Source organism: Octopus sinensis, linkage group LG2, assembly GCF_006345805.1.
Source record: "Octopus sinensis linkage group LG2, ASM634580v1, whole genome shotgun sequence".
NCBI lineage: Eukaryota > Metazoa > Mollusca > Cephalopoda > Octopoda > Octopodidae > Octopus > Octopus sinensis.
This window is the reverse complement of record NC_042998.1, coordinates 203,338,441-203,361,310: the sequence shown is the minus strand read 5'-3', so window position 1 is coordinate 203,361,310 and position 22,870 is coordinate 203,338,441. Positions and strand designations below refer to the sequence as shown.

The 22,870-nt window shown below is 41.6% G+C and overlaps 1 protein-coding gene across 1 annotated transcript in view; it reads left to right on the top strand.

Annotated features, from left to right (window-relative positions):
* The window catches only part of LOC115232536 (biotin--protein ligase), a 121,964-nt gene that overhangs the window by 45,336 nt on the left and 53,758 nt on the right, over positions 1 to 22,870 (top strand). Inside the window, exon 10 of the mRNA XM_029802475.2 lies at positions 2,805 to 2,919. Coding sequence (XP_029658335.1) covers positions 2,805 to 2,919 — 115 coding nt within the window. The remainder of the gene's footprint in view (positions 1 to 2,804; positions 2,920 to 22,870) is intronic.

Here is a 22,870-nt window from a genome sequence, read left to right as displayed (position 1 = left end):
AGTTTCTACAGCTGGATGCCCTTCCTAATGCCAACCACTCCGAGAGTGTAGTTGGTGCTTTTACATGCCACCAGCACAAGGGCCAGTCTAATTCTACTGGCAACGGCCACGCTCAAAATGGTGTTTTTTATGTGCCACCTGCACAGGAGTCAGTCCAGCGGCACTGGCAACGACCTTGCTCGAATGTTTTGTTTATGTGCCAGTAAGGCGATGCTATGTATATAAAATTTTGAATTTAGTTCACAGCCCCCAGTTCTACCTTTGTGGGCCACCAGGGGGTCTGTGGACCCCATGCTGGGAAGCACTGTTCTAGAAGATGGTTTGAGATTGCTTGTTGTGTGATGGGAATTGTCTCTTTAGTCCAGCAAGAGATTTTCGTTTTTTGTTTTTTTAACACTGATGAAATTGTGTGTGTTTGAGAGAAAGTGAACAAAATAGAAGATTATTGGGGCCAGACTGTTGAGGAAGTAAACAAATGCCTTGCGTTGAAACTGTTGTGATGTACCTGTAGACACAATTGATGTCTGTTATTCTGTTTAGATTTAAATCAATACCTTACCTGTGATTAGAACCTGTGACAGCTACAACACCTCCTGAGCTCTGTCTTTCCTCTGGCTTTGAACTGGTTGCTTCCAGTTTAAGTAAATGGAATGTGTGACAATCATCAGCTCAAATTGAACCTGTCTTGTTTGCTGTTGGTGTCCTGTTTCGTAACGCCAGCCCTGTACTAACAATTCCAGCGATGCAAATTCTGTTACTGTATCCTCCCTCAAAGAGAATGGCAATTCTGTGATGCTGAATATTGAACAGGCCATTAATGATGCTTCCGGAAAAGAAAACAAAAAGAAAACGAAAAGGAAAAAAAGAAAAGACCCAAAAAGATTTTTAAAAAAGCACAAGAATAACTAAGACCCCCCCTCCCTTCCCCCTCAATGGAAATATAACCAAAACAACAAAAGGCCAAAGTATAAAACCTCAGAGATGAGTGAATAGGAGGTGGTGGTGGTGGTGGGGGTATCTGTGCTGGAGGTGGGGGGACGGGGGGGGGGATGGGTAGAAATTGTTGCGGCCATGGACACTGCATGGTTCTCGTGTTACCATTTTCTGTAAGTCTCCGCACTTACATCTTCCACGCTAAGTGGAATTCACGACTCTCTTTCCATTGTGCTTCTTCTTCTTCTTCTTCTTCTTCTTCTCCAATGTTGTTTTAGCATATTTCAGCAATGGAATAATAAAGTAAAAAGAAAAATAAACCAAACAAGCAAACAACAAAAACCATAGGAACTCCTCACCCCCACCCCCCGACCAAAAAAAAAACAAGAAAGAAAGAAAGAAAGAATGTAAACAAATGTAAACTAAAGAAATTCGAAAGAAAACCCCCCAAAAAAAAGAAACGGTGGTTATTGCAAATAAATTAGAGAAAAGAAACTGTATTGAGTGCAACATGGGAGGGGGAGAGAGAGGATGGACGGCAGGGCAGTAACCTGATGGTGGTGGGGATGAGGGTGGAAGAGTAGTGCTCCCCCCACCCCACCGCCTTCTTTGGATGTTGGTGATTTTTGTGATGGGATCATAACCGTAATCATTCGTCATCATCATCATCATCATCATCATCAAGATTGTTGCTCTCATCATTAGTAACAGTATTGTAGTCGTCATCACCATGATTGTTATTGTTGTCATCAGGAGTAGCATTAGTCATCATCATCACCACCAACACATCATCATTACCACATCATCATCATCACCACATCATCATCACCACATCATCATCACTATCATCATCATCACTATCATCATCATCACTATCATCATCATCACTATTATCATCATCACTATCATCATCATCATCACTATCATCATCATCACATCATCATCATCACTATCATAATCATCATCATCATCACTATCATCATTATCATCATCACTATCATCATTATCATCATCACTATCATCATCATCACTACCACATCATCACCACCACTACATCTCACCAAGGGAGATGGATAAAGTCACCTACATTGCCCCTCCCCGTCCTAATATTCAACTTGTTCTTATTTTGTAGACCCTGAACAGATGGAAGGCTCTGTCTACCTCAATGGAATTTGAACCCAGAACATTGAAAGTCAGACAAAGTCACCCTTTACATTCTGAGTTCAAATTCTAGCAGGGTTGACTTTGTCTTTCATTGTTTCAGGGTCAATAATATAATAAGTACCAGTCACGTACTGGGGTTGATGTAATCAACTTACCCCACCTCCCACAAAACTGCTGGCCTTGTGCCAAAATTTGAAACCACCACATTGTCATCATCATCATCACCATCATCATCACCACCACCATCACCACCACCATCACCACCACCACTACTACCGCATCATCATCACCACCACATCATCATCATATCATCATCTTCATCACCACCACCACCACATCATCGTCACCACCACAGTGTCATCATCATCATCACCACCACCACATCATCGTCACCACCACCACTACCGCATCATCATCATCAACACCACTACCGCATCATCATCATCACCACCACATCACCACCACCACCACTACCTCATCATCATCATCACCAAATTCTTACAAGTCCTTTTTGCAAAAACCACCCCAAAAGATTTCAATTTTGAAATCTAAATTTTGGTGAAGGAATGATTAGTGAGTATAAGACGTATGCGAAACGAAGACTTTTACCAAATATTGAAATATCGGTAATTCTGCATGGACGACTAAATGACCAAATGTTGTAACGGTGTTTCTAAAGACTGGAATATGTTGGTTTGTTTTGGCAGGAACTGGATCTGAGAGTGAAATGGCCCAATGATCTCTATTATGGTAAAAAGACAAAACTGGGTGGCGTCATCGTTAACAGTTCCATAGCAACACATTCCATTGATGCCATTATTGGTAAAGTAATTCTACATCTTCTTTTTTCATCTGTTTTTGTCTTTTTTTACGTATTCCCTTTGTTTTTTTGTTGTTGTTTTTCAGGTGTTCAACTCTCGTTAGTAATTATAATGATTTTCTCATAAAGACTGTTTGCCAACATAACACGGAAGTCCTGGTTTAGGACGAATGTTGCTGTAATTTAGCCCCAGGAGACATCGTCTCCAGCTGGCTATACAACACGATCAGTATCCTTATATATAAAAATATGGGAATCTAGCAACCCCACTCAGCTCAAAACAATATTTATGTCTGCTGGGGCTAAATTACAGCAACATTAGTCCCCAACCAGGACTGCCATGTTATGTTGACAAACAGTCTTTACACCAAAGCACTGTTGCTGAATATCTCACATAATTTTCTAATAATTTTCTCCTCTTGTAATCTTTAAAACCATGTTTCTCAACTAGGGTCTATACGACCCCTGGGAAGGGGCCATATAAAGCTTTTGGGGTTCACACAAGCAAAATAGTAAATTGGAGATCCACTGTAGTATTTTAAGGGCCCATCCAAAGTTTTGCTTTAGATGTTGGGCCTCATGGAGGCAAAGTGGCCGAGTTCCCCTTGAGTGTTGAACCTCACAGAGGCAAAGCAACTGAGTCTCTTTCGAGCGTTGGGCTTCATGGAGGCAAAGTGGCCGAGTTCCTTTCAAGCGTTGAGCCTCATGGAGGCAATGACCGAGACCTTTGGTATGTCGTGCTTGAGAAGACGACCCATCAAGCCAAGTGAACTGGTAGTCATGACAGATACCAGTGTCACACAAATGGCACCTCTTCCAGTGGCACGTAAAAGCACCCATTACACTCTTGGAGTGGTTGGCATTAAGAAGGGTATCTAAGCATAGAAACCTTGCCAAATCAGACTGGAGTTTGGTGCCACCTTCCAGCTTGTCAGCCATGGTCAAACCATCCAACCCATGACAGCATGGACAACGGATGCTAAATGATGATGATGATGTGTTTATAGCAAGAAACATCTCAGGTTCTTTCACCAATGTCTGGCGTAGTTCAACCTCCACAAGTTAATGTGTAAGAAGCATCTGTAAAACTATGTGGAGGTGCACGGTGGCTCAGTGGTTAGGGTGTTGGGCTCCTGATCATAAGATTGTGGTTTCTTCTTGTAGACCAGGCGACGTGTTGTGCTCTTGAGCAAAACACTTCATCCCACCTTGTTCTAGGTACTTGTCTTCTTTTTTTCACAACGTGAAGTTTTTACTACATTTTTGACTTTGAGAAGAAATATGTTTTTTTACAAATACTCTCTTTTACTCTTTTACTTGTTTCAGTCATTTGACTGAGGCCATGCTGGAGCACCGCCTTTAGTCGAGCAAATCGACCCCGGGACTTATTCTTTGTAAGCCCAGTACTTATTCTATCGGTCTCTTTTGCCGAACTGCTAAGTGACAGGGACGTAAATACACCAGCATCAGTTGTCAAGCAATGCTAGGGAGACAAACACACACACATATATATATATATATATACATATATATACGACAGGCTTCTTTCAGTTTCTGTCTACCAAATCCACTCACAAGGCATTGGTCGGCCCAGGGCTATAGCAGAAGACACTTGCCCAAGATGCCACGCAGTGGGACTGAACCCAGAACCATGTGGTTGGTTAGCAAGCTACTTACCACACAGCCACTTCTGTTCACTACTTTACAAAAACTATAACAGCAAAGCAAAAGATCTTCTCTGAATGCATTAAAAAGAGTATAACATAATCTGAACACTGTTTCAGAAAATGATCTCCATTCTCTTTGAGCAGACAAATTCAGATGGGGCAAAATGAGTAAACCAAGATAAGGTAGATTTGCACTTTTAATCCTTTCGTATTCAGATTACTCTGTTAAAAGTAATTCTGTTTTCATTCGAATTGTTTTGAATTAATCATGCATTATCTTATAGCTTTGAGGTTTCAATGATGTGATTGTTTATTTTTAGAATGTCAATGTAGGTTAGGTATGAAAGGCTAGATATGGCCAGTTTGAATATAAAACATGTAGAATATCTGGGCCATATATGGCTGGTTTCAACACTAAAGGGTTAATTCTTCAGAATTACATTTGAAAACAAACTCATGCACATCAAGATCCATTCTTAGACATCAGAAAGATCAGAACCGTAGCAAAAGCTTTCAAGTATATTTCTTCTGAAAGTCAAAAATGCAGTAAAAACCCATCCTTGTGCTCTTCCCCATTCACAAATCAAAGCATAAAAAGGTTTTTTTTCCACCTAATTTTGTTTGCTCATATCTTTATATATAAAAGTCAAGTTGTGTGTCTGTCTCCTATGATTTAGATTCCTAACTACTCCCACATTTATCTTATAGTCGTGATTCTTATCGAGCCCTTCTGGGTATTAGCGTGCATCTACGATGAGTCTACGATTTAAAAAAAAATTTACCATCATTTTTTCCCATTTTAATGCATTTTTTCGCTATTATATAAGGGAAGTAACTCTCTAAAAATGTCTACGATGAGTCAACGATTTTTAAAAAAAAATTTACCATAATTTTTTTTCCATTTTTAATGCATTTTTTTGCTATTTTTTGGCTATAACTCTCTAAAAATGCTTATATAGTTATTTCCCTTACAAACCCGAGCAACGCCGGGCGATACTGCTAGTTCATTTATATTCTGGAAATTTTGATTTGGTTTCTTATAGAAGGAATTCTGGAAATGGTTGTAGATTTTAGTTATTGAAGTCTGTCAGTGTTTAAATATATGTATGTATATACTGTAAGTGGAGGCGCAATGGCTCAGTGGTTAGGGCAGCGGACTTGTGGTCGGAGGATCGTGGTTTCAATTCCCAGACCGGGCGTTGTGGGTGTTTATTGAGCGAAAACACCCAAAAAAGCTCCACAAGGCTCTTGCAAGGGGTGGTGGCGACCCCTATTGTACTCTTTCACCACAACTTTCTCTCACTCTCTCTTCCTGTTTCTTGAGTAACGGTGCGATGGACTGGCATCCCGTCCAGCTGGGGGGAACACATGCACCACAGAAACCAGGAAACTGGGCCCATGGGCCTGGCTAGGCTTGAAAAGGGTGATGTTTATCGTTATATACTGTAAAACCATATATGCGTACAGTCTACTATTTAAACTATGAAAAAGGAAAATATGGTGGGGAGGAATTAAGCAGTGGATGCTGGGGGAGATGGAGTAAAGGATTATATACCCCAAGACCAAATGGTATGTTTGGCTGTGCCTCACAGAATATGAATGCAAAGGTGACGCTGTAGAGAATGGCCAGCATCACTTGCTGCAACAACCACCCCCAATTCGTGTAGCTCATTTCTCACACAGGCACAGTTATCCCAAATTTGAAGAGTAAACCAGCAATGTGGGATCTGAGAACAGCTGAGGTCTTGACAATGGCTAGCACAGCCTGATAGGGGCCAGCCAGGCTCCTGTAGTGTTTTATTCACAGTTTTTAACAGAACCCATTCCAAATGGAATTTATTTTTGTGACATCAAAGGAAGGTTAACAATTGCAGCGTGGAAGGTGTTTATAAGCCATTTAAGAAACACACAAAAACCGTTAGATTCACTTCAACATTTAAATTTAATTAGTCTAAATATTTTTGTCGCTTTGAGACGACGACCTGTTCACTGACAAAACTTTGTGCTGCATCACTCGCTATGCAAGTACATCTCCGCAAAGAGGTTAACTGGGAAGAGTTTTTGTGTGTGGCAGATGCACAGGGGCCGCAAACACCGAAGATGTACAGAAAACAGATTCCATCACATTCCAGGGGAAAAAACTAGTAGTTGATAGCTTCTGTTACCTAGGTGACAAAGTCAGTTGTTGGGGTGGATGCTCTGAGAGTGTAGCTGCTAGAATAAGAATAGCCTGGGCAAAGTTCAGAGAGCTCTTACCTCTGCTGGTAACAAAGGGCTTCTCACTCAGAGTGAAAGGTAGACTGTATGACACATTTGTGTGAACAGCCATGCTGCATAGCAGTGAAACATGGGCTGTGGCTACTGAGGACATGTGTAGGCTTGCAAGGGATGAAGCTAGTGTGCTCTGCTGGAGGTGTAATGTCAGTGTGCATACATGAGAGTGTAAGCTCCCTAAGAGAAAAGTTGGACATGAGAAGCATCAGATGTGGTGTGCAAGAGAGATGACTGCGCTAGTATGGTCATGTGTTATGTATGGATGAGGACAGCTGTATGAAAAAGTGTCCCATCCTAACAGTGGAGGGAACCTGTGGAAGAAGCAGACCCAGGAAGACATGGGATGAGGTGGTGAAGCTCGACCTTCGAATGTTGGGCCTCACGAAGGCAATGACAAATGACTGAGACCTTTGGAGATATGCTGTGCTTGAGAAGACCCATCAAGCCAAGTGAGACTGTAGCTGTGGCCTTTGCCAGTGTCACAGAACTGGCCCATTTAAAAGTACCTTGAATCATCAGGCGATATGCTGTGCTTGAGAAGACCTGTGGAGTCAAGTGAAATCATAGTCGTAGCTGATGCCAGTGCCCCCTGACTGGCTCCTGTGCTGGTGGCACATAAAAAGCACCATTCGAGCATGGTCGATGCCAGTGCTGCCTGACTGGGACCCGTGCCAGTGGCATATAAAAAGCACCCAGTACACTCTGTAAAGTGGTTGGCATTAGGAAGGGAATCCAGCTGTAGAAACCTTGCCAGACAGATTGGAGCCTGGTGCAGCCTCCTGGCTCTCCAGCCCTCAGTCATTCGTCCAACCCATGCCAGCATGGAAAGCAGATGTTAAACAATGAGAATGATGAGAGAGAACCAACCTTGAGGTATGTTTGAGATAAGAGGCTGTTTGAAAATAGAGACCCTTATTATGGAGAGATTTTCTTGAGACAAACATCTCTAATAAGGTTTTACTATAAATTTCTCTCTTCCATTCATTCTCTCTCATTCTACTTACTCCCACTTTACCCCCCCCCCCCTCCTTCTCTCTCTCTCTCCTTATTTTCTGGAATTTATTTCACCATTTCCCAGCTTCCTTCTGTGTTGCTTCTAAGCTTTACTCATTTCACATTTGCCCTGCACCGAGATGAAGTTCTGGTTTTGCAAAAATTCATTACTCACCACCACCACCACCACCACCCCCAGTATCACCATCATCAATATTATCATCACTGATAGCACTACACCACCAAACGTGCCACCCTCCCCACCACCCAACCTCTCTCCACCATTCCCCCCCCTCTGCCCACCTCCCCCATTCATAAAAGACAATTTATTTAATTTATTCTGGTTTTGTTATTCAAATTTAATGCTAAAGACTTTTTTTTTTAAACTTTTTTTTCTTTTCTTAAAAGTGAAAAAAAATGATTTATTTTAGCTTTTAGGTAAATAGATTGATTAAAATACAGACATCCGCTTCTGATGGCAACGGTGGTGGTGGTGGTGGGGGGTGTTGTGGGGGTCAGGTTGATAATGTTGATGATAGTAGTTGCAGTGGTAATGGTGGTGGTGGCGGTGTTGACGATGATGATGATGGCTACAGTGTTCTTAGTCTTATTGGTGGTGCTAAAGATGATGATGGTGATGATGATATTGCTGGTAGTGGTGGGGGTGGGGTGTTGACGATGATGATGATGGCTGCGCTTGGGTGATGATGTTGATGATGATGATGGTTGAAAAGGGATGGTGCAAATTGCTTTAATGTGTATTTTGTCACTAAACAAGACTTTAACCCTTTCGTTAGCATATTTCTGTCGAAAGTGAAGAATTTAGTTAAACAAGCTTTGCCGTTATCAATTTGGCGGCGCCTTAGCACACTGGACGAAATGTTCTGCAGTATTTCGCCCATTGTTCCATTCTGAGTTCAAAATCCGCCGAGGTTGACTTTGCCTTTCATCCTTTTGGGGTCGATAAATTAAGTACCAGTTACGCACTGGTACCCTTTACAGCTGAGTGCCCTTCCTAACACCAACCACATTGCAGAGTGGACTGAGTGCTTTTTATGTGGCAATCGAATTCGATGACTGGCGTCCGTGCTAGCTGGGTGCAAAGGGCACCATACAAGTGTGATCGTTGCCAGAGCGGATAACTGGCTTCCATGCCAGTGGCATGTAAAAGGCACCATTCGAGCGTGATCGTTACCAGCGTCGCCTTACTGGCACCTGTGCTGGTGGCATGTGGGAAAGATTCGAGTGAGATTGTTGCCAGTACCGCCTGACTTGCCTTGTGCCTGTGGAACATAAAAGCATCCACTACACTTTCGGAGTGGTTGGCATTAGGAAGGGCATCCAGCTGTAGAAACTCTGCCAAATCAAGATTGGAGCCTGGTGCGGCCGTCTGGTTCACCAGCCCTCAGTCATTCGTCCAACCCATGCTAGCATGGAAAGCGGATGTTAAACAATGATGATGACTTACACTGGCAAGGCCTGTTTTCCCATGGATTCTACAGCTGGATGCCCTTCCAGATGCCAACCACTTTACATTGTGGACCAGATGTTTTTTATGTGGCACCAGCACTTGCAGCATAAAGACAACTCCCTCACTTCTGTAGCCCTACTTAGGCAAGGGAGACCTTACTCTTGCTGGTTGCTGTTGAGCGTAATGGTCTTTGTCCAGTGGGAGAAGTCTGAAACATGGTCCTTTGCTATTCGTAAGACCCGTAGAAGAGAGAAAGCAGGTCAACCCCTGACACCGAAAGCATCGACGGATGGATGAATGCGCATTCAGGCTCAGCGGTTGCATAGGAAGTCAGGTACAAGAAACAGGAAGAAAGAGTGAGAGAAAGTTGGGGCGAAAGAGTACAACAGGGGTCACCACCACCCCCTGCCAGAGCCTCGTGGAGCTTTAGGTTTTTTTTTCTCAATAAACACACAACGCCCGGTCTGGGAATTGAAACCGCGATCCTCTGACCCTGAGTCCGCTGCCCTAACCACTGGGCCATTGCGCCTCCACTACTCTTGCTGGCTGTTGCATGGTGCCCTAACCAATGCTGGTGCCAATCCACTCTGTAAGGTGGTTAGTGTTAGGAAGGGCATCGAGCCATAGGAACCTGGGCAAAGATAAGCATTAGAAGACAATGTAGTCTTCAGACTTGTTGGATCCTGTCAAATTGTCAAATTCTTGCCGGAATGGAAGATGGACATTAAAAATGATCAAGGTGTTACATACACACACGCACACATACACACACATACACACACACACACACACAAGAATATGCACTAATTAGTCTTCATATACAAAACCAATGTTAGTGCTAAATATGCTGTCTTCGAGATGTGTTCACATTAATGTGTGTATGCACACACACACACACACACACACACACATACTGCTGAAGCAATAACTCATCTCTAATGTAGACATGTAATTACCTCAAACTCATTCGTTAACTAATTAGTGTCCAGTTCATGCTTGCCAGGGTAGAAACAAGCTTAGTTGACACCACTTCGACATCTTAATCCTCTTTTACTGGTGGAATTGGTGTGGGTGTGGATTTATATGGGGTATATATGTGTGGGTATATGTTTGGCTGTATGTGTATGTGTGTGCGTGTTGATGTATGTGTGTTTATTTGTGTTGGTACGATGTATGGGTGGAATATGTTGTTGTGTGTTTGTGTATGTGTGGGTATCATATATGGGTGTATGTGTGTTTCTGTATGTGTGTTGTATGGAATGTCTCCATCTAACCCTGTGTGTGGGTGTGTGTGTGTGTGTGTGATGTGTTGGTTATCATCCTCAGACCTCTCCAGACTCAGTACACCAATCATTAAAACAATCTCACCATGACCATCTTGTTGGTTTAAAAGATTCCTAGACTGTAAATATTTTGCCTCATCTTAAAGACAACGGGATGGGTTTTGAGGGATATGTGGCTGCTGTTTCTAGCAGGTTGAGGGATAACCTACAGGCTCCTTCATTTGCTCATGTGTGTGTTGGGGTATGTGACAGAACAGGTGTATATGGGTGGGCAGTTAGGGTGGGCAAAAATTTCTGTATTTGAATACAGACAAATGCGTGTGTGAACGTCTGCATTGAATAACAAATATATACGTGTACATCATATGTGCAGAGGTAGACACATGTGCATCACATGTACACACATACATACATATGCATGTGTATGTGTGTATGTCATCATCATCATTATCGTTTAATGTCCGCTTTCCATGCTGGCATGGGTCGGATGGTTCAACTGAAAACTGGTATGCCAGAAGGCTGCACCAGGCTCCAGTCTGATCTGGCAGTGTTTCTACAGCTGGATGCCCTTCCTAATGCCAACCACTCCAAGAGTGTAGTAGATGCCTTTTACATGTCACCAGCATTGGGGCCAGTCAGGCGGCACTGGCATCAGCCACACTTAAATGGAGCTTTTTACGTGCTGCTGGCACAGGTGCCAGTCAGGCAGCACTGGCATTGACCACGCTTGAATGGTGCTTTTTATATGCAACCGTATATATGTGTGTGTGTGTGTGTGTGTGTTTTAATGTCTACCTCCTTTTCTGGCATGTTAGGTGTTGGCAATACATACATCATCACCATCATCATTATCATGATTCAACACCCGTTCAACCGATGCTGGCTTGGGTTGAATGGTTTGACAAGGAGCTAGCAAGCCAAAGAGCTGTGCCACCAGGTACCAGTTATTTGTATTGGCATGGTTTCTGTGGCTGGATGCCCTTGTTAATGCCAACCACTTTACAGAGTGTACCAAGGTGCCTTTTACATGGTGATAGCACAAATGTGGTACTATGTATATCATCAACATCATCATCATCGTTTAACGTCCGCTTTCCATGCTGGCATGGGTTGGACAGTTTGACTGGCGACTGGCAAGCCAGGAGGCCACCCCAGGGTCCAATCTGATCTGGCAATGTTTCTACAGCTGGATGCCCTTCCTAACACCAGCCATTCCAAGTGTGTTGTGTGTGCTTTTTACTTGCCACCAGCATGGCAGCCACTCAGGTGGCACTGGTATCAGCCACGTTCAGATGGTGCTTTGTATGGTGCTTTAGGGTGGTGGGGTAGGAGCTAGCATCAACCACATATATATATATATATATATATATATATATGTATGTATGTATACCTGGTGCAGCCTCCTTGCTTGCCAGTCCTCAGTCAAATCGTCCAACCCATACCAGCATGGAAAGCAGACGGCAAATGATGATGATGATGATACACATACATAAACACACATACACCACTCATAGTTTTGTATACAGATACATATTCACACACACACCATTCCCCATATACAAGTGGCTGGACTATGTTAGCAATCCCATATATGTAGCACAACAAACACTTCTCTCCAGACTGTGGTTTTCCCCTCCAGGACCAGGAATATTTGCATTTCTGATCAATTGATGACCCTCTACAAAGTTTGACTATGCCCTTCAATGAAATACTGATGACAACGATGATGATGATTTAAAAAAAAAACCTCCTTAAAATGCACAAAAGATGCACAGGCATAAAAGATGCTGGGTCACATCTGATGCACCTCATTTCCAGCTGTGCATATTCAGGCAAAAAGCATTTCAGTGTATTAAAACATGAAATGTAGGCCCAAATTTGCATGGAGCAAGTGGGGTGAGGGGGGTGTTTTTGTCTTTTTTGCGGAGTGGAGGGGTTGGCGAATGTCTTATATGCCATCCAATTTAGTGGTTGTGGGTGAGTATTTGGAGAGAAGCTATTGAAACCCAGTTTAGCTGGACCCCTGGGCGAATATTTGCAGCAATACAATAAGGTTTTGCATTGTCGGATTTTTACTACCATCATACCCCACAACAGCTCTCTCTCTCTCTCACTATCTGTCAGCTCTGTCTGTCTGTCTGTCTTTCCCTCTGTCTGTCTGTCTCTATCTCTCTCGCTGTCTGTCTCTCTCTCTCTCTATCTCTCTCTCTCTCCCTGTCTGTCTCTCTCTATCTCTCTCTCTGTCTGTCTCTCTCTGTCTCTCTTTCTCCCTGTCTGTCTCTCTCTATCTCTCTCTCTCTCTCTCTGTCTCTGTCTCTCTCTCTCTCTCTCTCTCCACCAAACTACAAAGGTCACTAAATTCTCCCTTATTTCTTCACTGAATCCCCGCAAAGGTCACTGAACTCATTTCTCTCTGTTGAATGTAAAACTTTATATTTTGTTTTGTTTTTTCTTCCCAAAAAACATAAAACAAAATGTAAAACATATTTCTTATTGTATTGTGTCTCTTTTTCTTTTTTTCTTTTTGATCTTTCCTTTTCCCCCTTAATTTTTTTTCTTACTATTTTTTGCTCCCATCTTCTTTGTCTCGGCTCTGATTTTCCTTGTCATTCTTCAATTTCTCCCCCATTTTGAGGTAGATTTTCTACACCAGGATGCTTTTCCTGTCATCAACCCTTACCTGTTTCCAAGCCCTTCTCTAGCTTGAGTCAAAGAGGTCTACATAACGTCCTTGGTTTGTAAAACTGTATATGGTAATGTCCTTTATTATTATTGTATATATAACATAATGCAAACGTGTAGCTTTTTTGTGCATTTTGTTTGCAGAAAATAAAGAAATAACAGTAATAACGTTTAATAAATGTTGCTTACTGCAAGTTATGGATGATTCTTTTATGACTTCATTGCTTTCAGGCTTAGCTTAAGGTATTTTCATGCCCGACATCACAAAATGCGTCTGAATAAACATTGCCGGACAGCAAATAGAGACTCGGACATTGCTTAGAAAATAATTTTCATTTTTAACCTTGTATATAGTACGCACTAGGGGTTTTGACCTTTAAATTTTGGGAAAAAATGCGGATTATTCTCGAGGATTTACGGTAATTGTTTATATTTCGAATGACACTGTAAGGTCGGTGTGAGAGATCAGATCTGATCAGTTTGGACATAAAGCAGAATATTTTAGCTGGATATGGCCAGTTTAAATGCTAAAGGCTTAATTATCATCAGTAAGGCTTCTATGAAGGCATTTCCATAGAAGACTCACCCTCCCATGTGACTCACCCTCCCATGTGACTCACCAGTGGTTTTTCACCCATTTAGTGAAAGCAAGATTTTTGTCCTTCATGTCCTTCTTCTGTGTCGCATATTTGAATCTCCTCTCAAAACTGTCCACCTCTGGCCTCCATCCATCTCTCATCTCTTGAAACACCAGCTTCCTATCAGACCAAAAAAAAAAAACACAGCTTGTACATATGGACCCCTTTTCTGTCTTTCATTCCATCCATTTTGCTGTACCCCAGAGTTTGGTCTTCTCTCCATCTCTCCTTCTTCACATCAAAGACCCACTTACTGCCGCTCTTGTACAGATGCTACCATTCTTCATTCTTCCCTAATCTTTCACTCCTAAAGGCTATCCAAACACCTCATACTCTGCACTTATTCCATTGATGCCAACCTCTTTGAGCATCAGCCTACAGGCTCACCTCAATCTTGGCTCTTTTTCAAGTGGGGTGGGGGGACAAAACAAGCACTGCTTATATCAAAATTTTCATAATTCTTTGTGCCACACCCCTCCACCCTTTTAAATTGTGCAACCCTCATCTAGGGCCCCTCTCCTCCACCTCATCTATTACTGAGAGTGTAACTACAATCATCACCACAATAACTGTTATCTCCAACGATCATTATAACATCTTGTGTCACCACCACACTGACCACTTGACCACCACCAACAACAACAATAACCACTATTATCAATATCTTGCTATTTTCTTTCTGGGTTTGGTCGAAAGGTTTTAATAAATATATCAGATGAAGTGACTGGGACACAACTACAGAGAACACACACACACATTCATATATACACTTACACATAGACATATGTATGGACGTGTGTGTGTGTATATGTGTATATATTTAAGAAATGTTAATATATATTATAAGTGTGTATGAATATGTGTGTACATATATGTATATATATAAATACATATATATATATATGAATACAAATTGAGATATGGGTTGTAAATGCAACCCTCTATGGGATAACATATATCCAATATACTGCTAGTGAAGTACCCAACAAAGTTAATACATAAATGTTACTGATTGCGATGCAATCAATTCATTTACTGATAAAATGATTTACCACAAATTACTAATACAAGATAAGAAAATGGAGAAATACATCTAAATCAAATATCAATTACCAGATAATACTCAATTACATACTTTATTAAACCACCACATAAGGTACTGTAGGGTTAGATATAAAAAGCAGAACAAATCAGTGTACATAAAGGAATGTACATAAAAAAGTGTACATAAAAGAGTAATGTTGTAAAATAAGTAGAATATATATAAAAGAGAATATAAATACAAGTAAATATAAATATAAGTATAAATTAGATCTTACAGCTGTTTCGGCCATGTCGATAAGTATGTCTCATTTTACCAATATTAGCCTTTTATGGTAGGTCAATATATGGATATAAATGAGACATTTACAAAAATATCATAAGGCCTCTTCGGAGAATATGTAATATAACTCAGTCTACATATATACCCACATATGTATATTTTTATATGTATAGGAGTGTGAGTATATGCACTCATATGTATATATATATGTTGTATTGTGGGTATGCACCCACACCCATGTATATATGAATGTGTGTGTGTGTGTTCTCTGTAGTTGTGTCCCAGTCACTTCATATATATGTATATATGTAGGTGTGTATATGCTTGTGTGTCTGTGTTTGTCGCCCCCTGACAACATCACTTGACAACCGATGCTGGTGTGTTTACGTCCCTGTAACTTAGTGGTTTGGCAAAATAGACCGATAGAATAAGTCCGGGGGTCGATTTGTTCGATTAAAGGCGGTGCCCCGGCATGGCAGCTGTTAAGTGATTGAAACAAGTAAAAGACTATATATATATATATATATATATATATATATATATATATATATACTCAAATGTGTATGAATGCATATGTACATAGTGGCAGAAACATCCCCTCACATACACACACAAAACTATATACAGAAGCGCACACACACACACACACACACATGTCTATAGATACACCCACACACATGCCTGTCTGTTCACCCCCACCCGCCTATGTGTGTGTGTGTGGGTGGGTGTATAAGAGTGAGGCAATAGCATAATGGCAACGCCATGCTTGGTTTTTTTTTTTTGCCTTCATTCTCCACATGGAAAGCTTTCCAGTCTACTGTAGGTGCTATTGTATGCATGTGGGTGCATGTAGCTATGTGTGTGTTTGTGTATTATTGTGCCAATGCATGTTTGCATGTGTGTGTGTGTGCATGCATGAATGGATCTGTGTGTGACGATTGCAAGGCACGGTGGCAGCGTCGTAAGATGCTGGCCGCAAGCTAATTGAGGAGAGAGTGTGCATGCCTTGCATGCAAATGTGCAAATGATTGCACGACTGACAGAGAGGGTGTGTGGGGGTGGAGAAGAGGAAGGAATGAGGTGGGGAGGCAGAAGAGGTGGCCAGGGAGTGTGTATAATGTCATGGTGAGTGTGTATAATCATCATCATCATTGTCATCATCGTCGAAATGGAATATGATAATCCATTTAGCATATTTTAAAAGAATGCATTGATTGTGACACTTAAGCCATTGATTGGTCATTGTTGTGGGCAATGGATTCTGGCCACCACTGCTACGAATATTAAGGACTGAATATAATGGCTGATCATAGAAGATTAGCTTTATATGGTTGATGATAATGAATCCAGAAGGAAGACTCCTGCGTATATATATTAACATGCCACACCAACATCTCTTTCACTTATGAGTGTGTCTATGTATGTATATATAAGTTCAGCAAAAATTTAGATTCAGAATTTTGTATGGTATTATCCATATAAATCAAATGGGGTGATTATAATCAAAATAAGCAACAAGGATATCCAAGGTAGTGTAGAACAATCGTTTCATGCTACTTCATTTAATTAAACACTGTAAGTATTACATCAGTTTTAAAACTGATGTAATACTTACATTGTTTAATTAAATGAAGTAGCATGAAACGATTGTACTATACTACCTTGGATATCCTTGTTGCTTATTTTGATATGTGTGTATGTGTGTACATATACGAGGGTGAGTCAAAAAGTAATGCCATTTTGTTTAAGACAGGTGTAATTACCAACACAGGAACATGTATCATACTTCAAAATGAAGCTGGTCCTCTGTGGATTACATCCCTACTTCTCAACATAGTCACCGTTTCTCTCAATAGCAATGTTCCACCTTTGAATGAGAGCATGTATTCCTGTCCCATAAAATTCTGTTGACTGTTCTTTGAGCCACTTCTTCACTACCTCCACACTCACCAGATTTAGCACCTTCAGACTATCATCTCTTTGGCCCCATGAAAGAGGGTTTGAGAGACAAACATTATTCTAGTGACGAGGAAGTTTTGGTGAAAATTTTCGAAAATTTTTCGGTAAAATTTTTCGGTAAAATTTTCGAAAAATTTTCGGTGAAAATTTTCGAAAAATTTTTTCACAGAAAATTTTCGAAAAATTTTTGGGTAAAATTTTTGGTGAAAATTTTCGAAAAATTTTTGGGTAAAATTTTCGGTGAAAGTTTTCAGTGTTCCTGAGCGAGACTCTATTTTCCATTGCTCCAGTTCACTCAGCTGTGGAAATGTGTTGTGGCATCATTGGTGCCAAGGTGTCTCAGCCTTTGCCTTTCCCTCCGATAACATTGGTGACATGGAGAGGGGAGGCTTGTATGCATGAGCGCCTGTTGGTCTTACATTAAAATAACCCTAGGTTGTGCGTTTGCTGGTGAGGTGACTTATCGCCCAAACTTGTATCCCGGAGGGGAACCTGTTAGGTGCGCCCATGGTCATTCATGACCGATGAAGTCAAGTTTTTGTTATATACACACACCGATGCCAGTGCCACCTGACTGTCTCCTGTATCGGTGGCATGTAAAAAGTACCTACTACAATCTTGGAGTGGTTGGCATTAGGAAGGGCATCCAGCTGTAGAAACACTGCCAGATCAGATTGGAGCCTGGTGCGGCCTCCCGGCTTCCCAGACCCCGGTCGAACCGTCCAACCCATACCAGCATGGAAAGTGGATTCTTAGTGATGATAATGATGATGATACACACACATAAGTAAGAGAGGTATTGGTGTGGTATGTGAATATATATGTATGTACATGTGTGGATATATATATATATATGCTTATATATACTTTATTATTAAAGCTGCATAAACATCACAAAAAGAAAGTTACTCAGAGTTTCACAAACCCATTTGTTGGCCGAGGAATGTGAAACTGAGTAAAAGTTTTTTTATGATGTTTTTGTAGCTTTAATAATAAAGTATATAACACTACCTTGAGTAGTCGAGTACCATTTCTTTCATCTTGTTTCACCTTTATGTGCTTACTCTGATGTATATATATATATATATATGAGGGTGAGTCAGAAAGTAATGCCATTTTGTTTAGGACAGGTATAATTACCAACACAGGAACATGTATCATACATCAAAATGAAGCTGGTCCTCTGTGGATCACATCCCTACTTCTCAACATAGTCACCATTTCTCTCAGAAATATTTAGTGACGGAATGAGAATTGGTCGATGAGTAAAAGACAGAAAGGAGAATTAGATGCAACATAGGGTTGCAGGTAGGGTGCCAAGAGCACCATCTGATTGTGATCATTGCCAGAGTGGCCAACTGGCTTCTGTGCCGGTGGCACGTAAAAGGGCACCATTCGAGCGTGATCGTTACCAACATCGCCTTACTGGCACCTGTGCCAGTGACATGTGTAAAAAGATTCGAATAAGGTCATTGCCGGTACCACCTGACTGGCCCCTGTGCCAGTGGCACATAAAAAGCACCCACTACACTCTCGGAGTGGTTGGCATTAGGAAGGGCATCCAGCTGTAGAAACTCTGCCAGATCAAGATTGGAGCCTGGTGCAGCCAGCCCACAGTCAAAATCGTCCAACCCATGCTAGCATGGAAAGCAGATGTTAAATGAAGATGATGATGATATCAGACAATTATACAAACTGGGAATCAAATGTGTAAATATTATTTAGCAACAAGCAGAAAATGGACAGTGTTTAAGTATGGTTTAGCCATCACTCTGACCCAGGTAGCAGATGCTCTATTTCTAGTGCTTGTCTTTGATGCCTTCCTAGTTGCAAGCATATAAAAACACTCGATCAGACCCTCCATCCTTGACCCAGTGGAGCATCAAACATGTGATAGCTTGAAGGGCAGTGAGAGTTGCACCAACACTGGACTGCCACTCACATTTTGCTGACCAAACTGGAACAACATGAAAGGAAGTGTCTTGCTTAAGGACTCAATGCAACACTTGGTCTGAGAATTGAACCTACCACCTTACAACTGTAAGTCCAACACCCTAACCACTGTCTGTGTGTGTAGCACAGAAAACGGACGTTGAACGATGATGATGAGGATGATATATATATAAATATATATATATGCAAATAAAAATTCAGGGTGAATACTTGATAATTGTAAGCACCTGTATATACCATTTAGTGGTGTAGGTGATAGAGTATAATAATCAAAATAAAAACATGATGCCAAGGATTCTACATCGAGCGAAAGACGGGATGGACGCTTTGTTCTTGTGTTGGTGCCCCACTCTGTCGTACGTGACTATGAGGATTTGCATCCCCAACGTAAAAGTTATAATGTAATACATGTTCTTGAAGTAGTAATTGTACGCGGCTGAAGAAGGCCATAGACACACATTATGCATTGTTATAAAACCGTCTAATAAAGGCCCGAAACATATGTACCGCTGAATCCTTGGCATCATGTTTTTATTTTGATTAATATATATGCATCATCATCATCATCGTTTAACGTCCGTTTTCTGCGGATGGTTTGACTGGGGTCTGGGAAGCCAGGGGCTGCACCAGGCTCCAATCTTGATTTGGCAGAGTTTCTACAGCTGGATGCCCTTCCTAACGCCAACCACTCCGTGAGTGTAGTGGGTGCTTTTTACGTGCCACCTGCACAGGTGCCAGGGGGTCCGGCATCGGCCACGATCGGTTGGAGCTTTTAACGTGCCACTGGCACGGAAGCCAGCCAAGGCGGTGCTGGCAACGGCCACGTTCAGATGGAGCTTTTTATGTGGAACCGGCACGTGCATATATATATATATATACATATATATATGCATATATACACACATACATACATACGTCATCTTTTCTGTGTTACTATCGATTTCACTGTTCTGTTATTGGTTTGTCTTTTGTCTTTCTCTCATAACAATTGGCAATAACATGATAGCACTAATGAGAGAGAGAGAGAGAGACAGATAGGAAGAGAGAGAGAGAGTTGATCAGCTGGCATTGGTAGTGTGTTACATAGCTGAGAGGCTTCGGTGATCAAGGCAGCACGATCACTTATGGATGGCTGTGGACGATGGTGCCTGAGCATCTGTGTGTGTGTGTTTGGTTTTATGTACACACAAGGTCTCAGTTGCAGAGTGTACACAGATAGTCACATGAGTGCAAAGGATGAGGCATACATGCTGAAGTGCACAACCACACACACACACACACACACACAACTGCACCCACACACACACACACACACACACACATAACCACACACACACACACAACCACACAAACACACCACCATACACACACACAACAGCACCCTCACACATAACCACATGCACAACCGCACCCACACACAACCATACACACACACCACCACACACATCACACACACACACACAACCGCATCCTCACGTAACCACACACACACACACATCACACACACAACACACACACAGCACCTCACACGTAACCACACACACACACACACACACACACACACACATTCTCTCTCTCTCTCTCTCAAATGCATACACACACAACACACATCTTTATAAAAGTGTGTAGTTTAAATAAAAAAAATTAAGCAGAACCTAAACCCCCCTCCCCCAACAAACACACACCCTCCCCCCACACTAGAAGCTGGCGTGAGTTCTTTGTTTGAACTAAATTCCATATCATTAGCAACATTTGTTTGAAAATGTAGAAAATGATAGAGTTTTCTTCTCCCCTTTTTTCCTCCTGCCAAGCTCCCAAGCAAACCGTCTATTAGTGAGAATTCAAAGTTTACCGTTCATGTCCAACTGACACTCACAAGACCGAAAATAAAAACAAAACAAATAGCATTTAAATAATCAAATAAAAACATACCAAAAACACACCAAAAACAGTGCAAACAAAACAGCCCCCAAATTATGAGCTCCCTTGGTCAATTATTATCCCAGCAGTTTGTTTAACTTTATCCAGTTATCTCCCTTTTCTGCAGCCATTTTAGTGCTCTCCTGTTTTTTGTTTTGTTTTGTTTTTATTCATCTCTTTTATTTGTTTCAGTCATTGGACTATGGCCATGCTGGGGCACCACTTTAAAGAATTTTAGTCACACAATTTTATCCATAAGTCTGATGCTTATTGTATAGGTGTCTTTTGTTGGACTGCTAAGTTACTGGGATGTAAATAAACCAACAACGTTTGTCAAGTGATGGTGGAAGACAAACACTGGACATAAAGAGGCACACGCACACAGCATGGTCGATGCCAGTGCCACCTGACTGGCCCTTGTGCTGCTGGCACATAAAAAGTGCCCACTACACTCTCGGAGTGGTTGGCATCAGGAAGGGCATCCAGCTGTAGAAACCCTGCCAGATCTGACTGGATCCTGGTGCAGCCTTCTTCATTTCCAGTCCTCAGTCTAAACGTCCAGCCCATGCCAGCATGGAAAGCGGACGTTATATGATGATGATGACGATGATGATATATATATATGAAGTGGCTGTGTGGTAAGTAGCTTGCTTACCAACCACATGGTTCCGGGTTCAGTCCCACTACGTGGTACCTTGGGCAAGTGTCTTCTACTATAGACTCGGGCCGACTAAAGCCTTGAGAGTGAATTTGGTAGATGGAAACTGAAAGAAGCCCGTCGTATATATATATACGCAGGAGTGGCTGTGTGGTAAGTAGCTTGCTAACCAACCACATGGTTCCGGGTTCAGTCCCACTGCATGGCATCTTGGGCAAGTGTCTTCTGCTATAGCCCCGGGCCGACCAATGCCTTGTGAGTGGATTTGGTAGACGGAAACTGAAAGAAGCCTGTTGTATATATGTATATATATATATGTGTTTGTTTGTGTGTCTGTGTTTGTTCCCCTAGCATTGCTTGACAACCGATGGTGGTGTGTTTACGTCCCCGTCACTTAGCGGTTCGGCAAAAAAGAGACCGATAGAATAAGTACTGGGCTTACAAAGAATAAGTCCCGGGGTCGAGTTGCTCGATTAAAGGCGGTGCTCCAGCATGGCCGCAGTCAAATGACTGAAACAAGTAAAAGAGAAAAAGAGAATATGTTTGTGTGTCTATGTTTGTCCACCCAACATCGCTTGACAACCGATGCTGGTGAGTTTACATACCCGTAACTTAGCGGTTCAGCAAAATAGAGCGATAGAATAAGTACCAGGCTTACAAAATTTAAGTCCTGGGGTTGATTTGCTCAACTAAAGGTGGTGCTCCAGCATGGCCACAGTCAAATGACTGAAGCAAATAAAAGAATATACATGTATGTGAGAGAATAAACAATGACCTGTCAAATACCATACAACAAAAATTCTTGACTTATTAAATCCGTCTTCACTTCTGGAGGATGTGTCACAATTACCAAATGGCAATTAAAACCAGATCTACTTGAGAAGGGGAGATAATTCAAGTATTCTCTGCAACTGACCTGCCACCAAAGAAAGGGACAGGCTTCCTTTTTTCTTTGTTTTTTGTTTAGAGTAAGAGGACAGTCATGGATGCATGTTTCTGGCTCAGTAGCCTTCATCAGATCACAATTATCCAATCTTATCTCAAGTAACCAAAGCACTTATACAAAACAAAAACAAAGTAAAAAAAGAATGTATGGCTGAGGTAATTTGCATAATCTGAACAAAAATGAGG